Consider the following 26,375-nt stretch of genomic DNA (forward strand, 5'->3'; position numbering starts at 1 on the left):
TTGTCCTAGAGCTGAGATGAGTCTTTGAGCCCTTTTGTTAATCTGCTAATCTACTGCTGATTTCTGGGTTTTTTGTTTTGCTTGTTTAGGTTTCTAGGATGCATGTCTCAGTTTCCTTAAAGAACTCTCTGAGAATGACTCAGCTTTCCTTGCCAAGGCAGGAGGATAACTTAGGATAGGGAGAAGATGTCTTCCTCCTTCTGAAAGTGCTGTTATTCTACCTCTGCTGCCCCACAGGCAGGACCTTCCCTGAGCTGAATGTCTTCCTGCCTTCAGAGGGAGAAAAACTCTTAACAAGATAAAGAGGCACAGCTAAAGCAGCAACATGGTTGGCACAAAATCATCTCTCACTGTATTATTTCAAACCTTTAACAATCTCAAGTTTTCCATAACAGGTGAAACCATTATACTACGGGGCTGGCATGTTATAAAATAAATCATTCTACCCCAAACATTTTTTTAATTAAAAAAACAACCCTTTAACATTAGTTTTTCTAAAAGGATTTCTTTTGAGCGGCAAATTTTGTAATATGATCCACCATTCCTCCACTTCAGCAAAAATTCACAACATTTTCTAATAAATATTTCCTCCCTCGGCATGGGGAAACAGGAAGCTATAGGAGTGTTAGTGTCTTATTTTACAGTTTATATTCTGCCTACAGTACAATGCCCATCACTGGAGTCAGGGTGTGTGGGGTTTGTGGGGGATGGGGGTGTTTCTATACATACATAGCACCAAGATATACCTTCAGATTAGAAGGGCTCCAGAATATAAAGGAGTCTTTATTCCATAAGGCACCAATGATACTGGATTGACCTATTTCACATCATGCGTGTTATAGAGAAGGCCAAAGTCCGATACTTTAGTAGTCCCTTGACTGAACGAGGGAAGAAAAGAAACATGGTCAGGTGACCATCAAATGCTTCCCACATCTGGCTGCTTGTGGTCTGAATGGCTACTAAGATGAAAGCAGGGTGCAGATAAAGGTTAAGTTCCTAATTTCAATAGGGGTATCCATGGTGGTAACTTTCATGATGGCGGTAATCATCTTGGTAGCCTTCCTGGTACCCTTGGTGATAACCATGGTATCCATACCCGGCATATTCGTCTTCTGGGCACCGCATGCCAAGAGACTGCTGGATGGCCATCTCCTGCCGCCGAAGTTGCATAGAGTCAATCAAATCGTACACAATCACCATGGACCACATTGGGGAAGGGTACCAGGATTTGACGTTCCCATCTTTTCCAACCAGAAGCATCGAGAAATATTCGGGGCTGATCTGGAAATAATTGCGGATGTCTTTCACCAAATGAGCTGGAAGCTCTTCCCTGTCCACGCTGGAGCTCCCTAGGAGGAGACGAAGATTGGGAATCGCGTCAGCATCTTATGACACACAGGCAAGTCATTCTTAAAAGCAAAATATGTATTCAAGCGTACTATATATGCAGCTGAAGTAGAACAGGCTGGAGGCGTGATGGTGGTTGAGAGGACTCTGGGCAGCCAAGTGAACATCATTTCCTGCCCACAGCAATAAAAAGCAAAGTGCCTTTTTTTTGGAAAATAGTCAGGTTTGCCTGACACATTAACCTCACTGTGGGCTGAAAGTGTATCCGCTAGGATCTCGTTTCCTCAGTGCTCAAATTCTTTGGCTTTCCAGTGCCCTTTGGAAGCAAACGGGGCTCCATTTCTATTCTTGGATATCTGTGGGATGCAGGTTAATAAGGGGAATGTGTGTTTTTGGTTTAAAAGGGAGTGCCATTGAGCTCCTCTAGTTCAGTTGAATTACTCGTGTTTATGTAACTGAGTTTTTCCAACTGGGAGAGAATTGTGCCAGCTTGTGGTATCTCATTCCTGTCCCCCACCCCTTTCACTACGTGTAATGCCCTGAATTACTTTCTCCTTATATTGAATTATAGCATGAAAGACTTGGGGAAGTATGATAATTTTGTATGTTGCCTTTTTCTTAGTTGTTACATATTGTTAATCTAGCCGGTAACTTTAAATATAGTGTGTGTGTGTGTGTGTGTGTGTGTGTGTGTGTGTGTGTGTGTTTCTCCAGAGGTTTTGAGGTATTATGTTTGAAGAGGAAATATCAACCTACGCAGAAGTCATGGGGGCCATGCCTTACCATACCTATGCATGCTGACCACACTGTGACCCAATCTCATTGAGTCTTCTACTCGTGTTAAACTGAATGCCGCCAGAAGCCCTCTTCAGTTCTTCCTGGCTCAACATAGGAAGGTCAGGGACCAAGCAAGTGGGATAGGGACTTTGGCAGCAAGGTCAGTATGCACAGTGTGCCCTATTTCCTGTTAGGACATAATGCCTGAAGAAGACTACAGCTGAGGAAGGCTGTTTGTTTTTTGTCCTCCTGGCTTCAGGAAACTCCCAAGGCAACTTAATAATAATGTTGGATAAATACAGAACATAATAAATTAAGTTTAAACAATCACTGTAGGGGCATGCTTTTCATACGTCTGTTTGCCCACTAAAACAAACTATGGGAAGTTCCACAGTGGGAAGTTCCTTAAAACAATTTCTCAAGTGTTGTTACTGGGATACTGCATGTTCCATGATTTGCGCAAGATAGGACTGTGCTGTAGCTTCATGTGTGACTCTCATTCACGTTCTATGGCCTTCCTTGCAGCCACAACTCAAGACCCATTTGAGAACAACTTCTGAAAATAAACTTGCAATAATATGCATTCTACTTTTTAAAATAATAATAATTGTGATACATCATACAGGTGTATGGCTCAGAATGATAGGCACACACAGAGCTGTCTTACAAACTCAAAATAATTTCTCACCATTGATTGGATACAATTCCAGCATTCCACCAATATCTTCTCCCACACCTAACAGCTTGAGGACAGTTATGTGACGCAGACCTGTTAAAACAAGAAGGGTGTCAAAGACTGATGCAAGCTTTTTCTACTAAGTGAAAGGCAAACATTAATGTACTGCAAAATGTCAATACATTCTCAGATGTACACCCACCCACAATTCTATAAGCTCAAAATACAGGAGGCTGGCATGCAGTTTCTTTAGGAACATTGCATAAAGGTAAAGGTAAAGGTAAAGGTACCCCTGCCCGTACGGGCCAGTCTTGACAGACTCTGGGGTTGTGCGCCCATCTCACTCAAGAGGCCAGGGGCCAGCGCTGTCCGAAGACACTTCCGGGTCACGTGGCCAGCGTGACAAAGCTGCATCTGGCGAGCCAGAGCCGCACACGGAAACGCCGTTTACCTTCCCGCTGGTAAGCGGTCCCTATTTATCTACTTGCACCCGGAGGTGCTTTCGAACTGCTAGGTTGGCAGGCGCTGGGACTGAGCAGCGGGAGCGCACCCCGCCGCAGGGATTCGAACCGCCGACCTTTCGATCGGCAAGTCCTAGGCGCTGAGGCTTTAACCCACAGCGCCACCTGCGTCCCTTAGGAACATTGCATAGATTTGCCCAAATCTATGGATGGAAGATGCTCTTTGCTAATGGTTTTAGAAGGCTACAGAGGAACCATGATCAGGCTAAAATTGTGGGGAGGTTATAGATTTCCTCCTACCTTCCCCACTCCCAATAATTTGAGCACAGATTCTAAACTTAGAAACTGTTATTTTACAGCGATCAAAGAAGGTACTAAAGAATCACTTGATTCAAGCAGTCCACAAGGATTTGAGGAGGCTCATTCCCTGCTATGTCTTGACAAAACAGATGTTGGAGGCTAGCCTGATGTCTGCTTTAGACTACAACCACCATCAGCCCCAAAACATCTGGAGGACACCAGGTTGGCACAAGCTCTTACAGGCAATGAAATGCTGAATGCCACTCAGTTAGGTCTGTGATTGTATGCCCAGTTCTCATGCACTATGCATGTGGAGGCTGCCAACCTCTTCTACTTGATCAGATAGACAATCTCTCCATGCCAGCACTAGACATTTTTGCTGGCATGCAAAGCTCTTCAAATGATCAGACTGGTACATGTTCCAAACCTTGCACAGAGTGCACACAAGCAATTTTTGGCAGCCGTCACATCCAGGTTGCCATGGGTAAAATTGCTTTTAGATGCACCCCTCTCATACTAGACATCCCATGAAAAGAACAGGATTGCTGTAGCAAATGGTACTATCCAAATGTATAGGGTTATGAGTAGTTAATAAGCTAAATCTGGCCCATGTGCTTGAAGGTCCTCACCCTGGTGCAAAGGACTTCAAAAACAAACAAACCCAAGAGTAGTTAATAGCTTGAAAGCAAGCACATGGAATACGCTCACCAAAATTGCAGGCTTGCCCTGTAAGGGCTGCAAGCTGCTGTGAATATGCCCAGTCTTCATCATTGGCAGCAGATATCACTAGCAACCTTCTCCTCCATCGGAATCTGGAATGAGAATAGGTGGAGAAAATCTATTCACAAAGATTATTTCAAACTGAATTTAGTCCTATTGGTTCTAGCGGGTATCAGATTTAAGTTGTGTGGATCAAACAGACTGCAAACATGAGGAAGCAATTGTGCTCAAATGTCTTTGAAATCCCATTTTAGGTTTCAGGTTATTCTATTGTGCTGTCAAAATTTCAAGTTTTTTTTCCTAGGCAGGCAGAACTAATGTAAATGAAATACTTTTTCCATTTGAGCTTCCCCACACCTCTCCTTTGAAGATCACCTTCCATTTCTTTATTCAGGAAAGTGAATGAGTGTGGGTTATTTTGTACATTAAAAAAACAGAAGAGCCAAAGCTAACTATCTAGAGAGAAATGTACAGAGTAACATGTGCCGTTTCAAAGCAGGAAATGGTATCTTAAACAGCTACAGATGTTGTCTTACATATGGAACCTCTGCGCTCCTGTTTATACCTATCTTCCTGAACTTTCCCTTTCCCTTCTTTAACAGTATGTGTGCTCCCTCTCCTTCCTCCCCCAATTCATTAAACCTGACAATCCCTTAGTCATTTTATTAGTTGTTACCATGTAGTCCTATGCATTATTAAAGGTAAAGGTAAAGGCACCCCTGCCCGTACGGGCCAGTCTTGACAGACTCTGGGGTTGTGCGCCCATCTCACTTAAGAGGCCAGGGCCCAGCGCTGTCCGGAGACACTTCCGGGTCACGTGGCCAGCGTGACATCGCGGCTCTGGTGAGCCAGAGCCGCACACGGAAACGCCGTTTACCTTCCCGCTGGTAAGCGGTCCCTATTTATCTACTTGCACCCGGAGGTGCTTTCGAACTGCTAGGTTGGCAGGCGCTGGGACCGAGCAGCGGGAGCGCATTATTACTCAGTAGTAAATCCCACCAAAATCAATGGTACGTGCTCCCAAGCATGTGTGTTTAGAACTGGAGTCTGAGACTGGGCTCTCTAACTGGAGACAAATTAGGAGCCTGCCTCTCTGAATCTGGAGGGTTTTCTCTCCCCCCCCCTGCCCCCACCAGGCACCACCGGTTGTTCACTTTGTTGGGGCTTGACATGCAAATTAAGAACAATCAACATCATTATTTTGAATGCTTTTCCCAGAGAAGCAATGGCTGAGAAATTATGCTGCTGCCTGCTGTTTCATTCAGGGGGAGAGGTAATTATAGAAAACAAATTAGTACTGCTAACGTTCATAGAAAATGAGAGGTCTCTCTCCATTACAATCAGTGAATGCCCATTTTGTAGGGGTGGGGGTGAGGATAATAAACATGATGTTTGGATATATTTCCATTTATAAATGTTCTTATAAGTGGTTATTTCTAAATGTGATTCCCTCACTCTGTGCTCAATTTTAATTATTAGGTATCTAACTTTAATTACTAGATATTTAATTGCAAACAAAATTGTGCGGTTTCCCCATTGGCAGAAATGTAGGGTTGTATCCAATGCTAGTCTTATTATGAATAAACCTACTGAAGTGAATGAACCTGACTTAGGTCTATTCATTTCAGTGGATATTCGTTGGAAACAATGAACAGGTCTGAACTCAACCACCTCTCTGTTTTGGAATTAACTACTACGAAGATGATTGCGAGTTTTTGACCAGAGTAATCAGTTAATGGAAAATACGTGTTCAACAAGGGCTTAATATTAAACCAATTTGCATTATTAAAGAAGAAGAAGAGTTTGGATTTGATATCCCGCCTTTCACTCCCTTTAAGGAGTCTCAAAGCGGCTAACATTCTCCTTTCCCTTCCTCCCCCACAACAAACACTCTGTGAGGTGAGTGGGGCTGAGAGACTTCAAAGAAGTGTGACTGGCCCAAGGTCACCCAGCAGCTGCAGGTGGAGGAGCGGAGACGCGAACCCGGTTCTCCAGATTACGAGACTACCGCTCTTAACCACTACACCACACTGGCTCTGGCATAGCCACAGGTGGGCTTTAGGAAATACCTTGACAAAAAGTTTTCCAGGGACTGTTTCTTGTCATCTTTGCAGGTAATACCGTCACGTTTCTGCTTTTCCATATCTTTGAGACGTGATTGGAAGGTGTCAATCAAATCAAAAACAGACTTCATTGCTATGGGCACTTCATAGTATTGCTGTAAAAGGAAACAATGAGAAACGGTTTGATTGCAAACAAATCTCTTAGTATCTGCTTTCCCACTGAAAGTTAATAGCCAATGTCATTATACTGTCAGCTTCATTCTTCCTGACAGATTAATACTGATGGGTCTCAGGCATGGTTGAAAGCATGTGAGCGAAGCAGGTCTGGTTCTGGTCAGGGAATTCTGTGTCTGCCATTTTGAGTTCCATGATGAAATAAAGGTTGAGTATAAATTAAATATCACATGCAAATCAAGTCATGTTCATGCTACTGAAGATTTTTATAATGAGTGCCTTCTGTCACCTTTGCAGGATCATTCTGTGGTAGGAGCTGAATGCCATGAAGGAATGGATGAATCTGTCAGTTTTGGGGGACTTCCGGTTTAGCGCGACTCAGAGCCAGGCGGGGATTCCTTCGTTGCGGAGGATCCCGAACTCTCCAGGGGAAAATAGGGGTGCCGCAGGGCGCAGCGAACCCCTGAAAAGTGTCCGCAGGACGATACGGGCACAGAGGTTCCCGTGGTGCCGAAGCGCAGAATCCCCGGCCGTCAGGTAACTCCGTTTCGGAGCGAAGAGTACGGCGGGGGGGGAAGCGGGCAGAGGGAAGCCATAACTGCCTCTGGGGAGCGAAGCCCCGTGCCTGGAGGAGGAGCGCTAAATTCTCAGAAAAAGGACAATTTCGAACAAAAGAAGGAAGCTTTATAGATGTGATTAAACCGAAATTCGAATTGGGAAAGAAGGATTTAAGAGAGCTCAACTTCTACCCGAAATCGTGTTAGACGCAGAGCGCTAAGCAAAGCGGTGAAAAGTGTGTGTGTCACTAACGGACAGAACTTTCTCTCCCTGAAATCTTTCCAAGCGTGGGGTACTAAGTAACAGTTTGGGAAGGAAGACAAGGGGAGAGCAAAAAGAAACTATATATCTTCTGGAAGGACTTGGTCCTGGTTCCTCCAGTCTATAACAGCTTAGAGGGAAAAAAGAAGGGACAGCGCGATCTTTGGGGAGAAGCACTGTGCGAGAAAGATCCGTGAAACTAGGGACGCCATTATTTTCCTCACTGTCAGCACGTATTGATAGAAGAAGAAGGAGGAGGAGACAAGAGGAGGGGTGATCGACAGCGGTTTACTACCCAGCAGGGACGTGGACAAAATTAAAATATACCAGTGGGTTTTGCCCATTCTCTTCCTCGCGAGGAAAGCCTGCATTAGAACTATACGGAGTCCCAGCTCTTCTCTTTTCTTTTCTTTTCCTTTGCGTGATTCCAGCCCCTCTCTGCCCCCCCTTTTGCCAGCAAGACTCGATCCTTCCCGGTGAGACTTGTTACTACTTGTGGTTCTCAACCTCTTCTCGCCAGCGGGAAGCATAGCGCTCTAGCGGGAGGGGGAAAGACTGTAACATATTACTTTTTATTCATTTCACATAACCTACCGATCTATTGGAATGGAGTCAGAAATGAGGGAGCAGAATACTGCTTAAGGAAGGGGGGTTGTGCTGATAGAGAAGAGCTCTGGTGCTTCCGGAAAAAGCGGTTTTGACTGAATTAGCCCAATTGAGGGCAGGAAGACAAAGAAATAGGTACAGAATACAGCGAAGGTGGATTAGCCCACTTGGGGGCAAGAAGACTTAGAAAGAACCAAAAGGGGGCAGGGACACTGAACTTTGGAACTTTGAACCCCAACCCTATAATTAACGGATTAGCCTAATTGGTGGCAAGAAGTAAGAAGTAAGAAGATCAAAACTGGACTTATATCTGTAAAAACTGCAATACAAAAGCCACAGTGGGAATCGAAAATTAGATTTTCTTATCTTCCTGTTGAACTGAATTTCCTGCTGAGGGAGGGGGGAGCTAGTTTTTGTGGGAAGGGGAAAAAAGGAAAAGAAGGTCTATCAGGCACAAACGTCATAGTATAAAGAAATTAAAGTAAAATATCAAAATGTCATATACACAGAAAAAGGTGGGGGAAGGGGGGACTCCAACAGAAAGAAAGGGGTCTAAACAAGAATCTGATTTTAGATCAGAAATATTAAAAATGTTCAGTGAGATTAGGCAAAGTGAAAAGAATCTAGAAACAAAAATTGAACAAGTAGACGCAAGAATAGGAAAAATGGATAAGAAAATAGATGAGACAGTCAGAGAACTTAAAGGGCAAATTAAGGAGGTATCTAAGAGAACCCAAGTATTAGAAGAAGGGATGAAAAAGACAAAACTGGAAATAAGAGAATTGAAGCGGGAAGAAGAAAGAATCAAGGCGGAACTCCAGGGGACCAATAAAGCCCAAGAAGAGATGTGGGATGCCATTTCTATGAGTGATCTCCGACAACGGGAAACAAATTTGAGGATGAGAGGTATACCAGAAGCGCAGAATGAGAACATCAGACAAAAGCTTATAGTAGAATTGGCGCAATGGTTGGATCTCCAGGAAAGCGATGTAGCAAATATGATATCGAATGCCTTCAGAATGAGGGTCAAAACGACCAAAGCTAAGAAATACCCAGGAGACTGTCTTATAATTTTCAAAGACAGGGAGACGAGAAATTTGGTCCTTCAAAAAAATAGAGAAAAAAGGCTAATTATAGATGGCAGCTACACAATCATTTTCAAGGACATCCCGATCAGACTGTTGAAACGGAGAGACCCCTATAAAGCAATAGTTCAAGCCCTCAAAAAGAATAATATAGAATTCAAATGGGAATTCCCGGAGGGGATCTCCTTTTTTTATAAGAGCAAAAGACATAGACTGACCAGCCCGCAAGAGATAAGCAAATTCCAAAGAAAATACAAAGAACTGATGGCAGAAGAAGACGAAGAAGTCAAGGGAGCATCAGGAGGAGAGGAGATAAAAAGGAAAAGCGGCCAGAGAGACGAGGAACAGGAGGAAGAGGAGGCGAGAGAGGAAGAGGAAGAAGAAGAGGAGGAAGGAATCTAAACACACCCAACTAAAACAATATGGCTTTAAAAATTTGGAATTGGAACGTGAATGGCTTGAATGAAAAGAAAAAACGCAACAAGGTGGAACAACTTTTAAAGAAGAAAAACTTAGATATAATTTGTCTGCAAGAGACACATATCGCAAGGAGTCACAGAAAGATTTTGATTAATAAAAGACTAGGTAACGAATTTATATCCTCAGATAAAAAGAAAAAGAGAGGAGTGGTAATGTACGTCAAAAGCAAAATTGAAGCCCAACAAATATTTAAAGATGACGATGGTAGAATAATGGCAATACAGATTAATTGGCAAGGCCAAAAAATAATGCTGGTTGGGATCTATGCACCAAACGAAAACAAATCAGAATTCTACAAAAAATTGGAAGACAAGCTATTAGAATTCGCAGACCAAAAGATAGTTCTGATGGGAGATATGAACGGGGTGGTTTCCTTGGAAATGGATAGATTAAGAAATAGCAACACAAAAGAAGGGAAGCTACCCAAATCTTTCTTCGATATGGTAAAGAGCTGTAATCTAACAGACATCTGGAGGCTAAGACACCCACTGAGAAAAGAATTTACTTTTTACTCCGACCCTAATGAATCACTGTCCAGAATTGATCAAATTTGGATCTCAAATGAGTTGACGCCAAGAATATCCCAGGTAGAAATCCAACCAAGAGTTATCTCAGACCACAGCCCTCTGGAATTAGAAATTAAAGGTTTGGAAGAAAGATCGTTCAGGTGGAAAATGAACGATTACTTACTAGACGACCAAAAAATAATACACGAGGCTAGAAAGAAATTGAAAGAATTTTTTGAAGACAATTGGGATAAAGGAACGAAGAGGAGTGTTGTCTGGGATGCAGGCAAGGCGGTGATGAGGGGGTATTTCATCCAACAGAATTCGATTAAAAGAAAAAATAGAGAAAGAGAAAAGAAGGAAATTCTAAGACAAATTATGGAAAATGAACAGAAATTGATAAAAAAGCCGAATAATGCCAGAATCAAACAAACTATTAAGGTGCTGCAAAAGGAGTTTGAAATGATGATAAACAAAGAAATTGAATGGAACATCAAAAGACTAAGGCAAAGGAAATTTGAATTTGCGAACAAAGCAGGAAAGTGGCTGGCATGGCAGACTAAGGAAAGGAAAGAGCGAACTACAATAAATAAAATAGAAGTGGGTGGAGAGGAGATAACAAATCCAAAAGGGATTAGGAAAGGATTTCTGGATTTTTACAAACAATTGTATAGAAGGAAAGAAAAAAACAACATAAGGAAAATAGAAAGGTATTTAAGGGAGAAAGAGATACAGAATATTTCTTCAGAGGCAAGAGAAAGGTTGAACACCCCAATAGGAATAGACGAGATAAAAGAAGTAATAAAAAAATTGAAAAATGGGAAAGCCCCGGGACCAGACGGATTTACAGCAAGATATTATAAAGAACTGGAGACAACTTTGATACAACCAATGAAAGAAGTGATGAATATGATTCTGAAGAAGAAAGAAATCCCAGAGACGTGGAGAGAAGCATTCATAACATTCATCCCAAAAGCTGATGCAGACCTGACGCAAGTTAAAAACTTCAGGCCAATCTCCCTATTGAACACGGATTATAAAATCTTTGCAGGGATATTGGCGGGAAGGCTGAAGAAGGTTTTACAAGAGATCATAAATGAGGACCAGGCAGGCTTTCTACCTGGCAGACAGATGAGAGACAATGTAAGAAACATCGTAAACATTGTGGAATATCTGTCTGCCAGGAATGAGAAACAGGCAATGTTAATGTTCGTGGATGCGGAAAAAGCATTTGATAATGTATCTTGGGACTTCTTAGTGAGAAATATAGAACAGAGAGATATGGGTAACGATTTTCTGAATGGAATAAAGGCGATATACACGGAACAAAGAGCCAAACTGATAGTAAATAGTGTGATATCAGAAGAGATAAAAATTTCTAAAGGTACCAGACAAGGTTGCCCACTGTCTCCATTGATATTCATCATGGTTCTGGAGGTGCTATTGGATTCAATAAGGAAAAAGGAAAGAATAAAAGGGGTGACGGTAGGAAAAGATCAGCACAAAGTTAGAGCCTTTGCGGACGATTTAGTGTTGACGGCAGAAGATCCGTTGGAATCAGCAACAGAAATACTAGAAGAAATGGAGAAATTTGGAGAAGTGGCGGGATTTATAATAAATAGGAAGAAAACAAAAATTATGGTCAAAAATATGGAGAAATCAGCGATGGAAGAATTACAGCAACAAACAGGAATTGAAATTGTCAAAAAAGTGAAGTATTTAGGAATTTGGCTGACTACAAAAAATATTGACCTGTATCAGAATAATTATATACCGACATGGAATAAAATTAAGAAAGATTTGATAGTATGGAACAAACTAAAACTTTCCTTCTGGGGTAGAATTGCACTAATCAAGATGTCGATACTACCTAAAATGCTATTTCTATTTCAAATGTTACCGATATTAAAAGGAACGACGACCTTCAAAGAATGGCAGAGGATGATCGCACGCTACGTCTGGCAGGGGAAAAAACCTAGAATTAAACATAAATTATTGATAGATGCGAAGGAGAGGGGGGGGTTTGCCCTGCCAGACCTTAGGATGTACTACGAGGCATCATGCCTCTGTTGGCTGAAAGAATGGATCAACCTCAAAAACACAAAATTGTTAGATTTAGAAGGTTTCGATAATAGAGCAGGATGGCATGCCCATCTATGGAAAGAGAAGAAAAAGGGTTATAAGTCGTTTGAAAACCATATTTTCCGGAGAGCGTTGCTGGAAGTATGGGATAGATATAAAAACATCTTGGAGGTAGGAGTGCCACATTGGCTATCCCCATTGGAGGTGTTAGCAGTTAAAAAAGTTAACATGAGAGACAATTGGGCGACATATGGAGAACTAGTGGTGAAGGAAGGGGGAAAATGGAGGATAAAACCCTACGAACAAATAAAAGGACAGGTTTACGATTGGCTACATTACCTACAAATAAATGAAATGTTTAAGAAGGATGTAAAGGAAAAAGGATATAGAGAAAGAGACTCGGAATTTCAAACAGAAATAGTGAACAACAAACACAAGGTGATCTCAAAAATGTATAAAATTCTGTTAGACTGGCACACGATGGATGAGGGGGTGAAAGATACGATGATCCAATGGGCCAGAGACTTGGGACATAATATAGAAATAGACGAGTGGTATAAAATATGGAATGAAAACATAAAATTTACAGCTTGCGTCTCCCTAAAAGAGAACCTAATGAAGATGGTGTACAGATGGTATCTGACGCCAGTGAGATTAGCCAGAATGTACAAAATTAGTAATAAATGCTGGAGGTGTGGAGAGAAGGAGGGTACATTCATGCATATGTGGTGGGAGTGCAGTAAAATAAGGGAGTTTTGGGGGATAATATATAGCGAACTGAAGAAAATACTAAGATATAACTTCGATAAGAAACCCGAAACTTTCCTATTAGGAATAACAAGAAAAGTTATAACAAGGAAAGACTGTAAATTTTTCCAATACGCCACCACGGCGGCAAGGGTGCTGGTGGCCCAGAATTGGAAGGGAAAAGAGGTCCCGACCTTGGAAGAGTGGAGGGCAAAGCTTACGGATTATGTAGAACTAGACAAATTAACAGGCAAAATAAGATATCAAAAAGATCAGAAATTTTTGGAGGACTGGGGGAAATTTACCGATTATTTGGAAACAGTATGTGAGGAACATACAACGTTAGTGTGCCTAAAAGAAGCTTTGTAAAAGAGTGAGGAGCATTACGTGAGAACAAATAAAGATATTACTGTAAGACCTAATGGTAATGTTGAAATTAAGAAATGTGTAGATATGATAGAAATTGCGGAAGATTGTCGGGAAAGTTGAGGGAGGTCCAAATAGGGAAGAGCTACGATATGTACTTGGATGTAAAAAAAGCTTTTATCTTTCTGTGTTATCAAAAACTTAATAAAAACTTAATAAAAAAAAAAAGAATCTGTCAGTTTTGGTTTCTCGTGCATCCAATCTTTAATTCAATTCTCCACATTTCTGTAGCAACTTGCATTTTAGAAAATCTTCATGAAATTCCTCAGTATTTTAGTGTTAGTTTCCCCATAGATATATATGGTATATATATCCAGTTTCGACTGCATTTTTGCAAGCATTTCATGATAATATAATGCACTATTGTATGTTATTTCCCCTAATTTATGCATTTTTGTGCAGACTTTCTCCAAATATTTGCACTTTTGTAAACATGTTTTGGTTGAGGAAATGCATTACAACATTCGGAGAAGTGCAGATTTTGAAGGATTATTACGTTGGGCTTTTATATTGGTTCAATAAGCCTGAATTAGGTAGTTTCTCATTAAAATGCAACCAAAATCAAATTATTCCTCCATTCCTAATGCCACGACCTGTAAGCATACAAGCGAGCATTTCCCCACCAAAATCCCTGGTTCCTACCAATCATGGATTTGGGTTCCATGATTCCTACCATCATTTTGCTTCTTCAGTTACTAGCACAGTTTTTTGCCCCACTCTGTCCTGATTCATCCTCACTCATGCATCTCTCCTGCCCCAGGCTAATTATACTTCTCCCTACCTTGGCCCTCATATCAGTGTCAGTTAGCACCATGAAGAAGTCATTGTACGTCATTCCATATTCTCTCCTCAGCTCATTGATGAGACGCTGGTCCACGAGGTCTTCATCCTCTGTCGCTTTCATGGGCTTCTCATTGTCTTTCAAGGAAAACAACATGGAGTTTACTGCCAAACAAGCCTAAATCACTTTTGAACAGCAAGGGAGGGAAAGTTCTTCCATTCACCTTCTGTTCAGATGTACCCACCAAATCATACTGATTTAGTCTTTTCGACGGGGAAGTGAGTGAAGTTTTGAAAAACATTACTTCTTCCTAAACAAGGATTTTGAGCACCATTCATATATGAAGCTGCTAATGCAAAACAGCCCAAATAATAGAAGGGAGACCAGTGAGAACCTTGACACCATCAACCCAGAGACATAATGTTAGATACTTAGGTTGCAGCCCTGTACCCATAGTCCTGGGGTTAGGTGTCACTGAACTCATTGGATCTTATTTCTGAATTGATTTGTATAGAATTGTGCTGTTTGTCAGTACAAAACTTACATCAATCAAGGGTGTATAAAGTGTTTACTTCCTTAAGGTTTTGGTTTCTTTAGGGTGCGTAAGTCCATGGAAGGCTAGACTACACAAATCACTTTTATAAGGCTTCTGTACAATATGCATGTTAATGCCACAAGATGAAACCAAACAGAGTAGGTCAAAAAGCCAACCAGAAATGCCATGGGGGGGGGGGAGAGAGAATTGGTGAGAGGTTTCATGGGATGGGGGTGCTAAATTCCAGGATCTATTTTAGATCCCTATTCAAAGTTGGTATTTCGACACTTTAAACTAATTGAGGCCAAGTATGCTTGTTTGTTTATGTTTACACAGCAGTGCAGCTCTTGCCCATGAATAAGATATCGAAAAACTTTTTTATCTGTATAAAGCATCCTCATCATTCATTCTTTCTCAGACCCTCACAGCCTGAAAAAAGAACTCCAGTGGTGTCATTCCCCCCTGCAAAGAGGAACACCCAAAGGGCAGCCCAAATCCAATACTTGGAAACATTAGGAAATCAGTGTGTTTTGAAACATTATGATTACGAAGAAAGGCTGCATCTGTAACAGCCTACATGAATGCAATTTCAAAAGCATTCAACGGTAGCCCAAACCTGCTTTTACAGCTAAATATCAATTTCTGCACTATTTCATGCACTCCTCTGTAAACAGGAACACTTAAGAGCACGTGAATCTTTAGGTTACCATCTAAACTATTCAGATAAATGAGGTTATACTGCAATTAAACTATCAAACTTTCCAAGGACTCATGACAAATGAACTTTGCCTCGATGTGAATTTTATTAGTTTTTCATTATTGTTGTATTGGTTTCATACAAAACCAAACAAACATGTCTTATAAAACTTTATAAAATTGTCATTGTTTCGCAACAAGAATGCAAGGTTCACTGAATGACAAGTGTGAACACAAGGATAAAGGTCAATTACTTCTTTTTGTAACACTAGGCAGTCAGGTTTGTGTGTCTTAGATAATATGAGCCTATAACCAAAGACCGGCAAAATAAGTTGGACACTGAGCATATGAGCAGAATCAAAAACCCTATTTAGGTGTTCATCTTTATTCTGTCCATGGGTCACACATGCACCCCCTTCCTCAACTGAGAGTGGGAAGGTCTGAAGGGGATTGTAAGCACATTCTTCTGAATGGGCTTACGGTCCTTCCTGTAACTGGGAACCTACATCACAGAGGGCTCTTGGTCACAGGAAACCCAAATGCCATGTTTAGTTGAATGCATCTTCAGAACTTTCCACTCATGACAAGGTCAGAGGTGAAGGGGGCCATGTGGACAGCCCAGTAGCCACTCTAGGAATAAATACACACCTGAAAGGGACTATTATACAAAGATCTGGAGACAGGAGATGTTCCTAGTCTTGAACCAAATGACTTCCTGGCTTATGGCATGGCAAGGTCACAATTCTCTGCTTTCTGCTGTTTCACTGACTTGACAGACCAGCACAGTGATGCTCCAATTATTTGAACTTTTTGCGATGGAAAACCAAACGGGGGAAACAGTGGCGTAGCGTGGGTTGTCAGCACCCGGGGCAAGGCAAGTAATTTGCGCCCCCTAACCCATGGATTTGCGCACCCTAACCCCCAGATGTTGCGCCCGGTGCGGCCGGCCCCCCCTGCACCCCCCCACGCTAAGCCACTGGGGGAAAATACCAACTATGCAAATACAAAGGGTGGGAGAGGGAAGAACCATATTACCACAAAGGGACTCTCAGGGTTTTTGATTTCTTTTTTTTAAAAAAAACAGCACTAGTTCCATGCCTCTATTGCCTAGAAAGAAAGGAAAGGAAAGAATTTTCAACCTAGCTGGAAGTGGTCGATCTTCATGCGGCTGTTGTTCACGGGGCCAGAGATGGTGATCACTGAGATTTTTCTAGTTGCCATTTTGCAAAAGCTCTCCAGATACTCATCTCTCTGTTGCACATACATGGTGCTGTCAAGCTTGGGAGTTGTGATCAGCTAGGAAGATGACAGAGAACAGAAGGTTTAGGTTGTTGGTTTTTGAACCGTGTTAGTATCAGAAGCCATACATAAATAATACTCCCAGGGTATTCACAACAACTCGTAGACAATGGGCTGTATATAATGCTAGCCCTACTCAGAGTAGACCAAATAATGAGCCTAAGTTGGTCCTTAATTTCAATGGTCCTCCTCTGAGTAGGACTAGCACTGGATGCAGCCCTGAGGCCTGGCCTACATAATATATTTGCCAGAGGCATCTGCTTCTATCCTCCCATCTAGAATGTTTAATGCAACTCTCAGCTCACCATATGAGTCAGAGCTAATTACATATGCTTTTATCCAAAGCTGCACTTATGCATGTGTGTGGCTATACCCTCCCCAGCAAAAAAGTCCCCCCAAAACACTCTAGAGCAGAGGTTTTCAACCTTTTTGGGCCCACGGCTCCCTTGACCTTCTTTCTTGACCTTCTTTCTGCGGCATCCCTGTGGGCTCAGGAACCCAGTTATGTCACCCCTTGCCTGCAGAGCTGGAACCCCCTCACCCCTTTTCAAACACCCTCCTTGGGGAGTGTTCCCTCAGCCTCCTCTCCCCTCTCCTTGAGAGTCCTCTGGGCAGCCACAGGTGCTTCCATTGGTCTCCGAGCTGCCCCCCCCCCAGCCCCAAAGAGAGGGGCCTCCTTACACTGCCCCACAGGGGCCTGGGAAGCACCCCCTGGCCAGCCCCAGAGGCATTATTTGCCTGAGGAGCTTGTAGCCAGGGCTGCCGCAACAAACAGCTGTGCAAGCCTTTGGGAGGCAGAGATGTGAGAGGGCATCAGAGGAGGGAGAGAATGAAAGGGGGACAGAGGCTAGTGTTGCCTGTGGCACCCCTGGCCATCATCAAGGCACCCAAGGGTTGAAAACCACTGCTCTAGAGTGTCCCCTGACCCCTCAAGGCCAGTTTTCAGGGGGGAGTGCCCTTCACCCTCTGCACAGTAGAATATTTGGCTCCGAGCCAGAGGGAGTTTTTCTGCCGCTGCCGTATGTCAGTGATGGCTTCCAAAAGGGATGACAAAATTATCTATGCTGATCACCTAGCAAGTGCAATGCCTACCCCAGCCCCCAGATTTCCTATGTAAAACAATTAAACAATGCCTTCAAGATGTTGCAAATAAGGATAGGGTATGTTATACGTGGCTGTTTAAGTACACAGTGGAAGCCACGGGGAGTGGGGGAGGTCTTTCAGAAAACTATTAACTGAGGGAAACCCTAACAACATATGTCACAATCCCCTATCTGCTACCAAGCCACATTCAGGGTTGGTGTATTGATTTACAAAGCCCTGAACAACTTGGGTTCAGGATACCTTAGAGATCACCTGAACACTTCTATCCCAGCTCAATCACTGAGATCATCTTCAGGAGCATCTTTGCTCCTTTCCTGTGTTGGTGAGGCTCGTTTAACAACAAGAAACTGAGCCTTGTGTCATTAGCCCAGTCCTGTGGAACTCCCTGCCCATAGAGATTCAGCAGGCACCTTCTGTGCCAACTTTTAATGGCCTGCTGAAAACTTCCTGTACCACTGGGTATGCAGGCAATTCAGAGTACACCCCTCACACAATGATCTAATGTTGATTGTTTTTAATTTGTTTTGCTTTTAAATTACTTTTAACTTTTTCTGGTTATATTGTTTGGTTTTATGTTGTAAACCGCTGTGATATAACTTTATGTTGCAGCAGTATGTAAACTTTTTTTATATAAAGAAAGAAAATTAGCTTGTTGCATTATGTGGCAACTTACTGCAGGCCAGAAATTCCAGGGGGAAATAGCCACTGCTTAACCTTTGAGAAACACCTCAGTCTCCTCACTGGGAACACCCTCGCTTGTGTGCTTGTGCTAAGCCAGTTTGATATGGTAATGCACTATCAACCTTTTGCAACTGGAACTTTAGATAAAAGTGGTGACTGGTTTTAATTTCTCACCCGGCAGCAAACCAACGGTGTTTGCCTTTTATTTACATAGGACTGGATCAGAATGTAGTGCACTGCCAGAAACTTGGCTGTTGATTGGGAACGCAGTCAGGCATGAGGAGTCCCAGGCCAGGATCTGAGTAATGCCTGAGGGGTCTATTTAATTATCATTCCTAAAGGCTCTCTAAGCAATAGCACCATGGTCAGGCAAAGGTCAGTATCCAGAAGGCAGCCAATAGCACAGAACATGGAAATGGACTTGAATGGACAGGAACAGAAGAAACAAAATGAACAGGGTTTGGGCAGCTAAAGGCTGATGAAGTCAAGGATTACCTTGATTACAGCCAACAAAGGCCAGAGGCCATTTTGTGACAACACCGCCTTAAAATTCCTGAACTTTCATAGTTTCCTTGAACTCCTAGAGGTATGAAGTGGAAGCTTCTGCCTCCAGGCTCGAAGTCAGTCGCCAAATTCAAGCCTCAGAACTGCCACTGCTTCATACACACGCAGCCCTTAGCAAGAAATCCAATATAATGGATCAGATCTAGACTTAGTCATATTGAAGTACAGATCCAATAATAATAATAATTTATTATTTATACCCCGCCCATCTGGCTGGGTTTCAGTGGGGCTTAAATTAGCCATGATTATCTTAAGTCCCATTGATTTCAATACATCTATGACTAAGTCTGATCCAACCCAACAATTATTTACATTTATATGCTATCTCCCCTCCAGGCAGGAGCAGTCAGGAAGTGGGGGGACTTAGCCTCCTAGTGCCATTTTGCCGCTGCATACCAAGACAATGTGGATGCAGAGTAGCAGTGAGGTCTGGGTGGTGCACGTGCACTGGTAGCAGCAACAGATTGTTTCTGCTGGTGCACCCACACCACCTCAAACTTGCTACTGCCCTACAGTATCCTATACCATCTTGATAAGTGGTCTGCGAGATCAGGTCGGCAGTGCCACCCTTCCTTGGTTCAAGTTGGGTAGCCTCTCATTACAACACAAACAAAATTGTATTTCTCTCCACCTCCTACCTCAAATGTGACAGCAGGAGATTATTTGTTGCTTATTTGTTTATTTTTTAAAAAGGCTAAATACTGCAACTGAAGACTCTGATTTTAGACCAGGGCCACAGCATTGGGAGAGTTAAACTCTGCCCCCCCCCATTGCTCCCCGCTCCATAGTAATCCCAATTTCCCCTACTCACACTGAGCAGCCGTTTTGTAAGCAAATACTTGTATATTTCACTCTTTTTAAAAAATGTGGGGAGGCCTGTTCATGCAGAGGGTTAATTTAGTATATGTTATACACGCAGACTGGCTCCATCCTCAGGTTTTCAGACTGCGCTTCCACACCGCAGAGTAGCAAACAAAAGCAACGTAACTGAGCCAAAACAGATGGGCCTGAAGCAAAACCACAGACACAAACAGAAGGTGGAAGTCAGGAAGTCAAAGCCAGTGATAAGTCTAGATTTCAGAGTTGGCTCTTGCTTCCGTTTCTTTAACAGGACCTTGAATGTCTCCATACCATTAAAAAGTTTATCTTGCAGATTTCTACAAATCTGTCTGCTGTTGACGTCACAGGAGCAGGCCAAGACATAGCAAACAGACCAAGACATTATGTCCTGGTCAGTTGGCATCTCTTCTTTGCTTTGATCAAGGACTTTCCCTAAATCTAAACGACCACAACCTGCTAAATATTAGGACTTCACTTTTAAAGTATCAAAGTCAAATTATGAAGACCAGGTTCCATTTTCTAATCTGCTACACTTTGAAAAGAAAGATTGATTGCTTTGGTTGAAGCAATGCTAGAAAGAAAGTGGTCTATAAATTCGCAATACATTGAAAGCACCTTTAAGGCACAAGGCTCTCTCTACCTGCCACCCACCCCCCAAAACGTTGCTTGGATATTTTCATATTTAAGTGGTCTAAACAGTTTGCAAAGTAAATCAATAATACTAATAAAATGTATGGTTGGTGCTGCATTTGCAAGCAAGGCTTATAGTTTAAATCCACTCACGGGCGCATGCTTCATTAAGAGGCAAATCCATGTATGGGACGATCATCAGGGCTTTCACTGGTGGAATAGACCTCAGTACCCAACACATGCTAAGAAATCATAATCGTGGATGTACCTGATTTTGACCACCTGAAGAGTGGCTCTGCTTTGCAATGTTTCTCTGTAGGCATCTTAAGAGCAATATGAGAGCATTCGTCTCATCTACTTAGTGTCGGTGCAATCTGCTTTTTATATGCTCTGTCAGTAAAGCATGAGACTCTTAATATCAGGATTGTGGGTTCAAGCCCCACGTTGGGCAAAAGATTCCTGTGTTGCAGGCGGTTGGACTAGATGACCCTCGTGGTCCCTTCCAACCCTACAATTCTATATCTCTGCTTATCCCGTTAACTCTCATCCTGACCTCACCCTGTCCTGCCACTAATTTCTTTCCATGAAAGTTAGCACCTCATTAAAGGCACACAAACACTCCTGTGTGTATTCCTTATACCTGAAATGATGCTTCATCAGGGCATAACCTGCCATTGTTCTGCCGTAAACTTTGCTTTAAAACTTTTTTTTTTTGTACATGCTGCTTAATTCCTTTTGCAAGCAACAGAGAAAGCTGACCTTGCACAACCCAGGTATTATTCTTATTATCATTATCATTATCACAATTAATTAATTAAGATCTGGGAGAAGCATTCACCCTCAAAATGAAAGAACTCAAGCAGTTATTTATACCAAACAGCTAAGCAGGTTAATACAGTGGTACCTCGGGTTAAGTACTTAATTCATTCCGGAGGTCTGTTCTTAACCTGAAACTGTTCTTAACCTGAAGCACCACTTTAACTAATGGGGCCTCCCGCTGCTGCCGTGCTGCTGGAGCACGATTTCTGTTCTCATCCTGAAGCAAAGTTCTTAACCCGAAGCACAATTTCTGAAGCGTATGTATCCTGAGGTACCACTGTATGCAGAAATGCCGAAGGAAAACACACTAAGACTGCAATCCTATGCCCTTGGAGTAAATCCTATCAAACTAAGTGGAATTTACTTCTCAGCCAACAAGCCCTAGGTATGTGCTGTAAAACTGAAAACATGTACACACTTACCTGAAAGTAAGCCACATTGCAACCAAGTTGCATTTACTGTACTTCTCAGTAAGCATTCAGAGGAATATGGCACACACACAAAAATAAGGAACTTTTCTTTGCTAAAGGCTATGGGCCACACATTATATTGCATGGTTTCCTAATCATTACACTTTGTGGCAAACAAAACAAATGTTGTACACTTAAGAGATGTAATGTAGATGCTTTTTGTTTCATGGAGATTACTGTGTATGAAAAATGTGGCCTGTGAAGGGTGTCTGAATTGTCACACTATGCCTTCAAGCTGAATTCCTTCTGCCAAGGAAAACATCTGAGAATATTGCTTTGTGTCCTCTGTAAAAGGATTTCAGAGAGGAGCCGGCTAATAATATGTGAAGTTATTTAATTCTGGAGATGCAAAGCCATGTTGTGCTGCTTTTAACGTTCAGAAGCTCATCACAAGCTGTTCTACTGAAGAGAAAGGCAACTCTGTGCATCTCACCAACAACTTTGTAAGGGATATGTTTGCAAATGCATTATGTTCCTGCCCAGGAAAAGTGCCAAAAAACAGTTGGCTTGATTCTGAAACCCAGAAGTTATCAACATTACTGTGAACAGATGTCAACTGGAAGAGCTATGAGTTCAAATATATGTGAAAACAGTGACAACACAACCATGCTGAACATAGCACATCCTTACTTGGATTTCTTTTAAGCCCTGGACTAGCAAAATACAGATCCTACCATCTTCAGCTCCCCAGTTATAGATTTCTGGCACATGATTGAGAAAGGTTGCATCATATGCCCTATGAGACTTATAAGGCCTACATCACATTATTAGGCTTCATGCCTTTGGAATATGCCCAGGACAGACTAAAGATCATTTGGCAGGGGTGGGGAAACTGTGGCCCTCCATATGTCACCAAACTCCATCATGAGTCCCATCCATCATGGGCTATGGTCAGATATGAGATAGTCCAACAACATCTGGAGAGCCATGGGTTCCTCTTCCCTGTCATGTGATGGTGATACTGAACAGTCCTTCAGGGCCACAGTCCAGCAGGGTTAATCTGTCAGGGGCCATCTGCTGACTGTGGGAGGAGTTGAAGTCAACAGTGGGTGGGGCCACCGTCTTTCTTTCTCTTCTTCTCTCTAGTGTGGGAGGAACAGATCACTCGTGACAGAGGTCTGAAATGACTGCTTGCAGAGGGATCCTGAAATCAGGCCAAGGGCTGCATAAAACTGGGCTAACATTGAGTCCTACCTTCCAGCAGGATTTGTCCATTTCTTTTCAACTCACTCTGGTATCACCTGCTTTCCCCTGAAAGCAGTTAGGGGCGAAGAGATGCCACCAGAGCAAGTGAGGCGTTTTAAATAAAGAAAAATGGGCACCCAAGGCTTTCAGGAGACAGAAGTGTGTGCTGGTTGCCTGCTTTGGCTGCTACACATAAAGGTAGACACAGGGCCTCAGTAAGAAACTTCCAGTGCAATTGTACTCAGAAGTAAGTCCTATATAATTCAATGGGGATTACTCCCAGGTAAGTGGGGTTAGGATTGCAGCCTAACTTGTGAACTGACCTCGAGTGATGCATGCCCGTGTATAATCTACTTACCAGGAGACGTCTTCTGCCTTCAAATAAATCCAAAAGTGTTGTCACAGATTTCCTGGGGGTTTGTGTGAAAGGCTTGGCATTGGACTTCAGGACTCCCTCGCTATCCGCTTTGCTTCCTTTCTTGTTTTTCTTATTGCGCTCTTTCTCTTGCTTGTTTTTCTTTTCAGCTTTGTCCTTCTTGGCCTGTTTCTCATTTTTCTTCTCTGATCTTTCTTTCTTCTTCTTCTCAGGTTTATCTAAGCGGTCATGTTTCCTTGGATCTTTCCCTTTCTTTGGTGGGATATGTCCCACCGGAACATTTTCCTCTAAGCGAGGAACAGCAGGCTGCCCTGAGTCGTATTTATCCTCGTATTCATTGCTCAGTATTTTCTCTTGGGCTTTCTTTTTAGGTGGTTTGCTTTTAGCAGGCTTGTGCTGGCCTGCTGTGACACTGGAACCTCGACTGTTATAGTCCTTCCGGTCTGTGCGGTTGTCTCTGTATCGTCCGGCACTTGCCCTCGTGGGATGCTCCGAGGTGGCTGTTGGGACCTCTGAATGGGTGTCATAATGAGTGGCTTTGCTGGGTCTCCTTGTGGTGGTCTGTTGCCTCTGTGTGTGGGCTGGATTCCTTTCTCTGCGATTCTCTTTCCATACAGGGGAGGAGAAACTCTCTGTCACCCGAGCGTCAGTCACCTCAGGAGCTGTGGGGAGTAAGGTGTGAGATTTTGTGGTCCAAGTTCTCTGTGTAGTAGGCACAGTCGTGGTGGTGGTGGTTGTAGGCCTGCTTACTATTGTCATCATTCTGGTGATTGGCCTGAGAGTTGTGGGAGGAAGAGTCGGCGCCCTAGTTGGAGGGGGAGGCAGTGTGGTTGTCGAAAACTTCTTCACAGTTTTAACCCGTGTTGGCTGCACAATGCTTTTCCTTGTTTCTTCTTTCCTAGGTCCTGGTTGGACATGTCCACCACCCGGTGTTGCCCTAGTGACACTAGCACCATTGTTGCCTTCCTCAACAACCCGGCCCTCTGTCCCAGCAGCTTTGCATTTCTGGATGAAGCCTTTTTGCCTTATTTTCTCAATTTTCCTGATGGGACTCTGGTCAATGACTTCATATATGGCCTCCAGCCTAACTGGATAAGGGTATCGTTCCTCTACTTGCAATGTCTTCTTTAGCAGCACCATGCCAAATTTGCCCTTCTCCAGCTTCAGAAAGTTCATGAGTTTGGAAATGAGGCTGGGGTCCAGAGGTTGTTCCAGGATTTTCCCTTCCGTGGTTATCTTCCTGACTGTCCCTGCCTCTTCGCCCTCCTCGTGGAACAAGACAATCTGCTGGACATGCCTCTCGGCCAGTTCACAATAGACATCATCCTTCAGAAGGCTCATCATGAGCCGGTAATAGCCATCAGAGGCATGAGGAGCAGAGATAATCCAGACTCTGTTCTTCCCAGCAAAGCTAGCCAGAATGTTGGGGGAACTAGACCCAGATGGGAAACGCACTGTGCGCGATCGAAATGCAGTGGATGGCCCTTCATCCTTAACCATTTCCACCCTAGGCCTTTGTGTCAGCCGTACTTTAGTCCCACCATTCTTCACCTGGGGACGGGAGTCATCTTCTAGCGGGGCTGCTTGCAGCCTTTTTGGTTCCAAAGAATCCCTTTTGACAAGAGGACGTTGAGGAAACCTCCCAGAAGGGCTTAAAAGTCTGTGGGACACCTCAGCTCTCCTCGTCTGTGAAGCTGATTTGCTACTGCCCCTGTAGGCCAGAGGTACTTTCCTAACTCCATGCCTCCCTCTGTCAGCTTGCCTCAATGGCTTTTCCACGCCACACACTAGCCACGCAGCCCACAACACAGTTAAACTCACAACCGGTGCCCACTTCATTGTGGGATTGACTTTAAAAATAAAATAAGATGGGGACAAGTGTTAATGACCATACTGGGTATTCATACAGACTGCAAAAACACTTTCATTCCTGAGAAATTTTCCTAATCTTTCTTAGATGCTTTGAACTTCCTTCAACATTTCTGAGAATCAGCAGCCTCCAAATTTGCCCCCTTTTCCCATTTTAGATGGAACTCCACTCTTAACATAGGCACGAATATATAGAGAACAGCACTCTCTAGCTTCTCTCTCTCAAAGAAGGGAGATTGGCCAGCTTGCGTATCGGATTAGGACGATTCGCCGCTATCCTTATGGTGTTCACACTGGAGCAGTGTGGAAATTTCATTTCAAGAAAACATAGGCTTAAACAGAAACGACTGAGATAACCAGCAAGGGACAACTGGGATCTGTTCAAACATCTGCCTCAGCACATGCATCTGCCTACACATTTAATATACATATACATACACAAATGTCAGCTTGTCCCTCAACAGTAGCAGAGCAGTGTCAAAACTTACCCTTCCGGGAAACTCTCCTTTCCAGAAGTGATTCTCTCGGAGCCTTCTTTTAGACTGAGGGCTTTGCCATGTAGATCTGCTGTAGGCAGCTCAGCAGTTTTTCTGCTACACAAAACGGGCTCCAGGCGATGTCCAGTTCACGATGGCTCCCTTCCCTCCTGCTTTCCCCTTTCTTTCTCTTTTCACTTTCTTCACCAAGCTGGGTGCAATGAAAGGGATTTTTCTAAAGGGTCTTTGCTTTTCTCCATCTAGCCGCAGTTCTGACTTTTTCCACCCCTTTTCTTTTCAGGAGGCAGCCACAGAGAGGCACATTTCTCTGATGTTAGAATTGCTGCTATTGCTGGAGCTCTGTGCTCTTTCCCCCTCTTTTTAGAGTCCCACAAACTTCCCCATCAATGCCCTCCTCCTCCTCCTCCTCCTCCGTGGAGTGCAGCTCCTTTGTCTCTCTCCAGAGAGCCAAAGCATCAAGGCTAATAGATTTTCCAGGCAAAATTCAAACAGCCGCACAAATGTGATACTGAGGAAAGAGTTTCTCCTCACCTTGCTCCCCTTTCCTAATCTTCCCTCTCCCTATCCTCTATTTTTCCTCCTCCTACCCCCCCCCCCCCCCGCCTCCAAAACCACTTTTTTGGATCTCCTCCCAGAAATGTCAGGATAACTTCAGGCCAGCTCCAACCCAAACTGAAACAACAGTTTCAGCCACTGGAAATAAGAGAGGCAGAGGGAGCTTCGGTTTAACAGATCAACAGAACATTGCCTCCTTTTCCCA

The 26,375-nt window shown here is 43.2% G+C and overlaps 1 protein-coding gene across 1 annotated transcript; it reads right to left on the minus strand.

Annotated features, from left to right (window-relative positions):
• Positions 1-329: 329 nt before the first annotated feature.
• Positions 330-26,375, minus strand: CCDC80 (coiled-coil domain containing 80). Its single transcript, XM_081907966.1, has 8 exons — positions 25,607-26,375; positions 23,232-25,099; positions 16,421-16,577; positions 14,051-14,187; positions 6,351-6,499; positions 4,270-4,373; positions 2,813-2,893; positions 330-1,349 (listed from the first exon to the last, which is right to left on the minus strand). The coding sequence occupies exons 2-8, from the start codon at positions 25,086-25,088 to the stop codon at positions 1,003-1,005; spliced, it is 2,832 nt and encodes a 943-aa protein (XP_081764092.1). The 5' UTR covers positions 25,089-25,099; positions 25,607-26,375; the 3' UTR covers positions 330-1,002.

This window comes from Podarcis melisellensis, assembly GCF_964234715.1.
Source record: "Podarcis melisellensis genome assembly, chromosome: 4".
Lineage (NCBI taxonomy): Eukaryota > Metazoa > Chordata > Lepidosauria > Squamata > Lacertidae > Podarcis > Podarcis melisellensis.

Excerpts from the sequence above, each read along its gene's own strand:
- CCDC80 (XM_081907966.1), bottom strand. The coding sequence starts at position 25,088 with ATGAAGTGGGCACCGGTTGTGAGTTTAACTGTGTTGTGGGCTGCGTGG. Across the intron at positions 14,188-16,420 it reads GATCGACCACTTCCAGCTAG|ACAATGAGAAGCCCATGAAA; the intron begins GTTGAAAATTCT and ends TTTCCTTGAAAG. Across the intron at positions 4,374-6,350 it reads CTGGAAAACTTTTTGTCAAG|ATTCCGATGGAGGAGAAGGT; the intron begins GTATTTCCTAAA and ends TTCTCATTCCAG.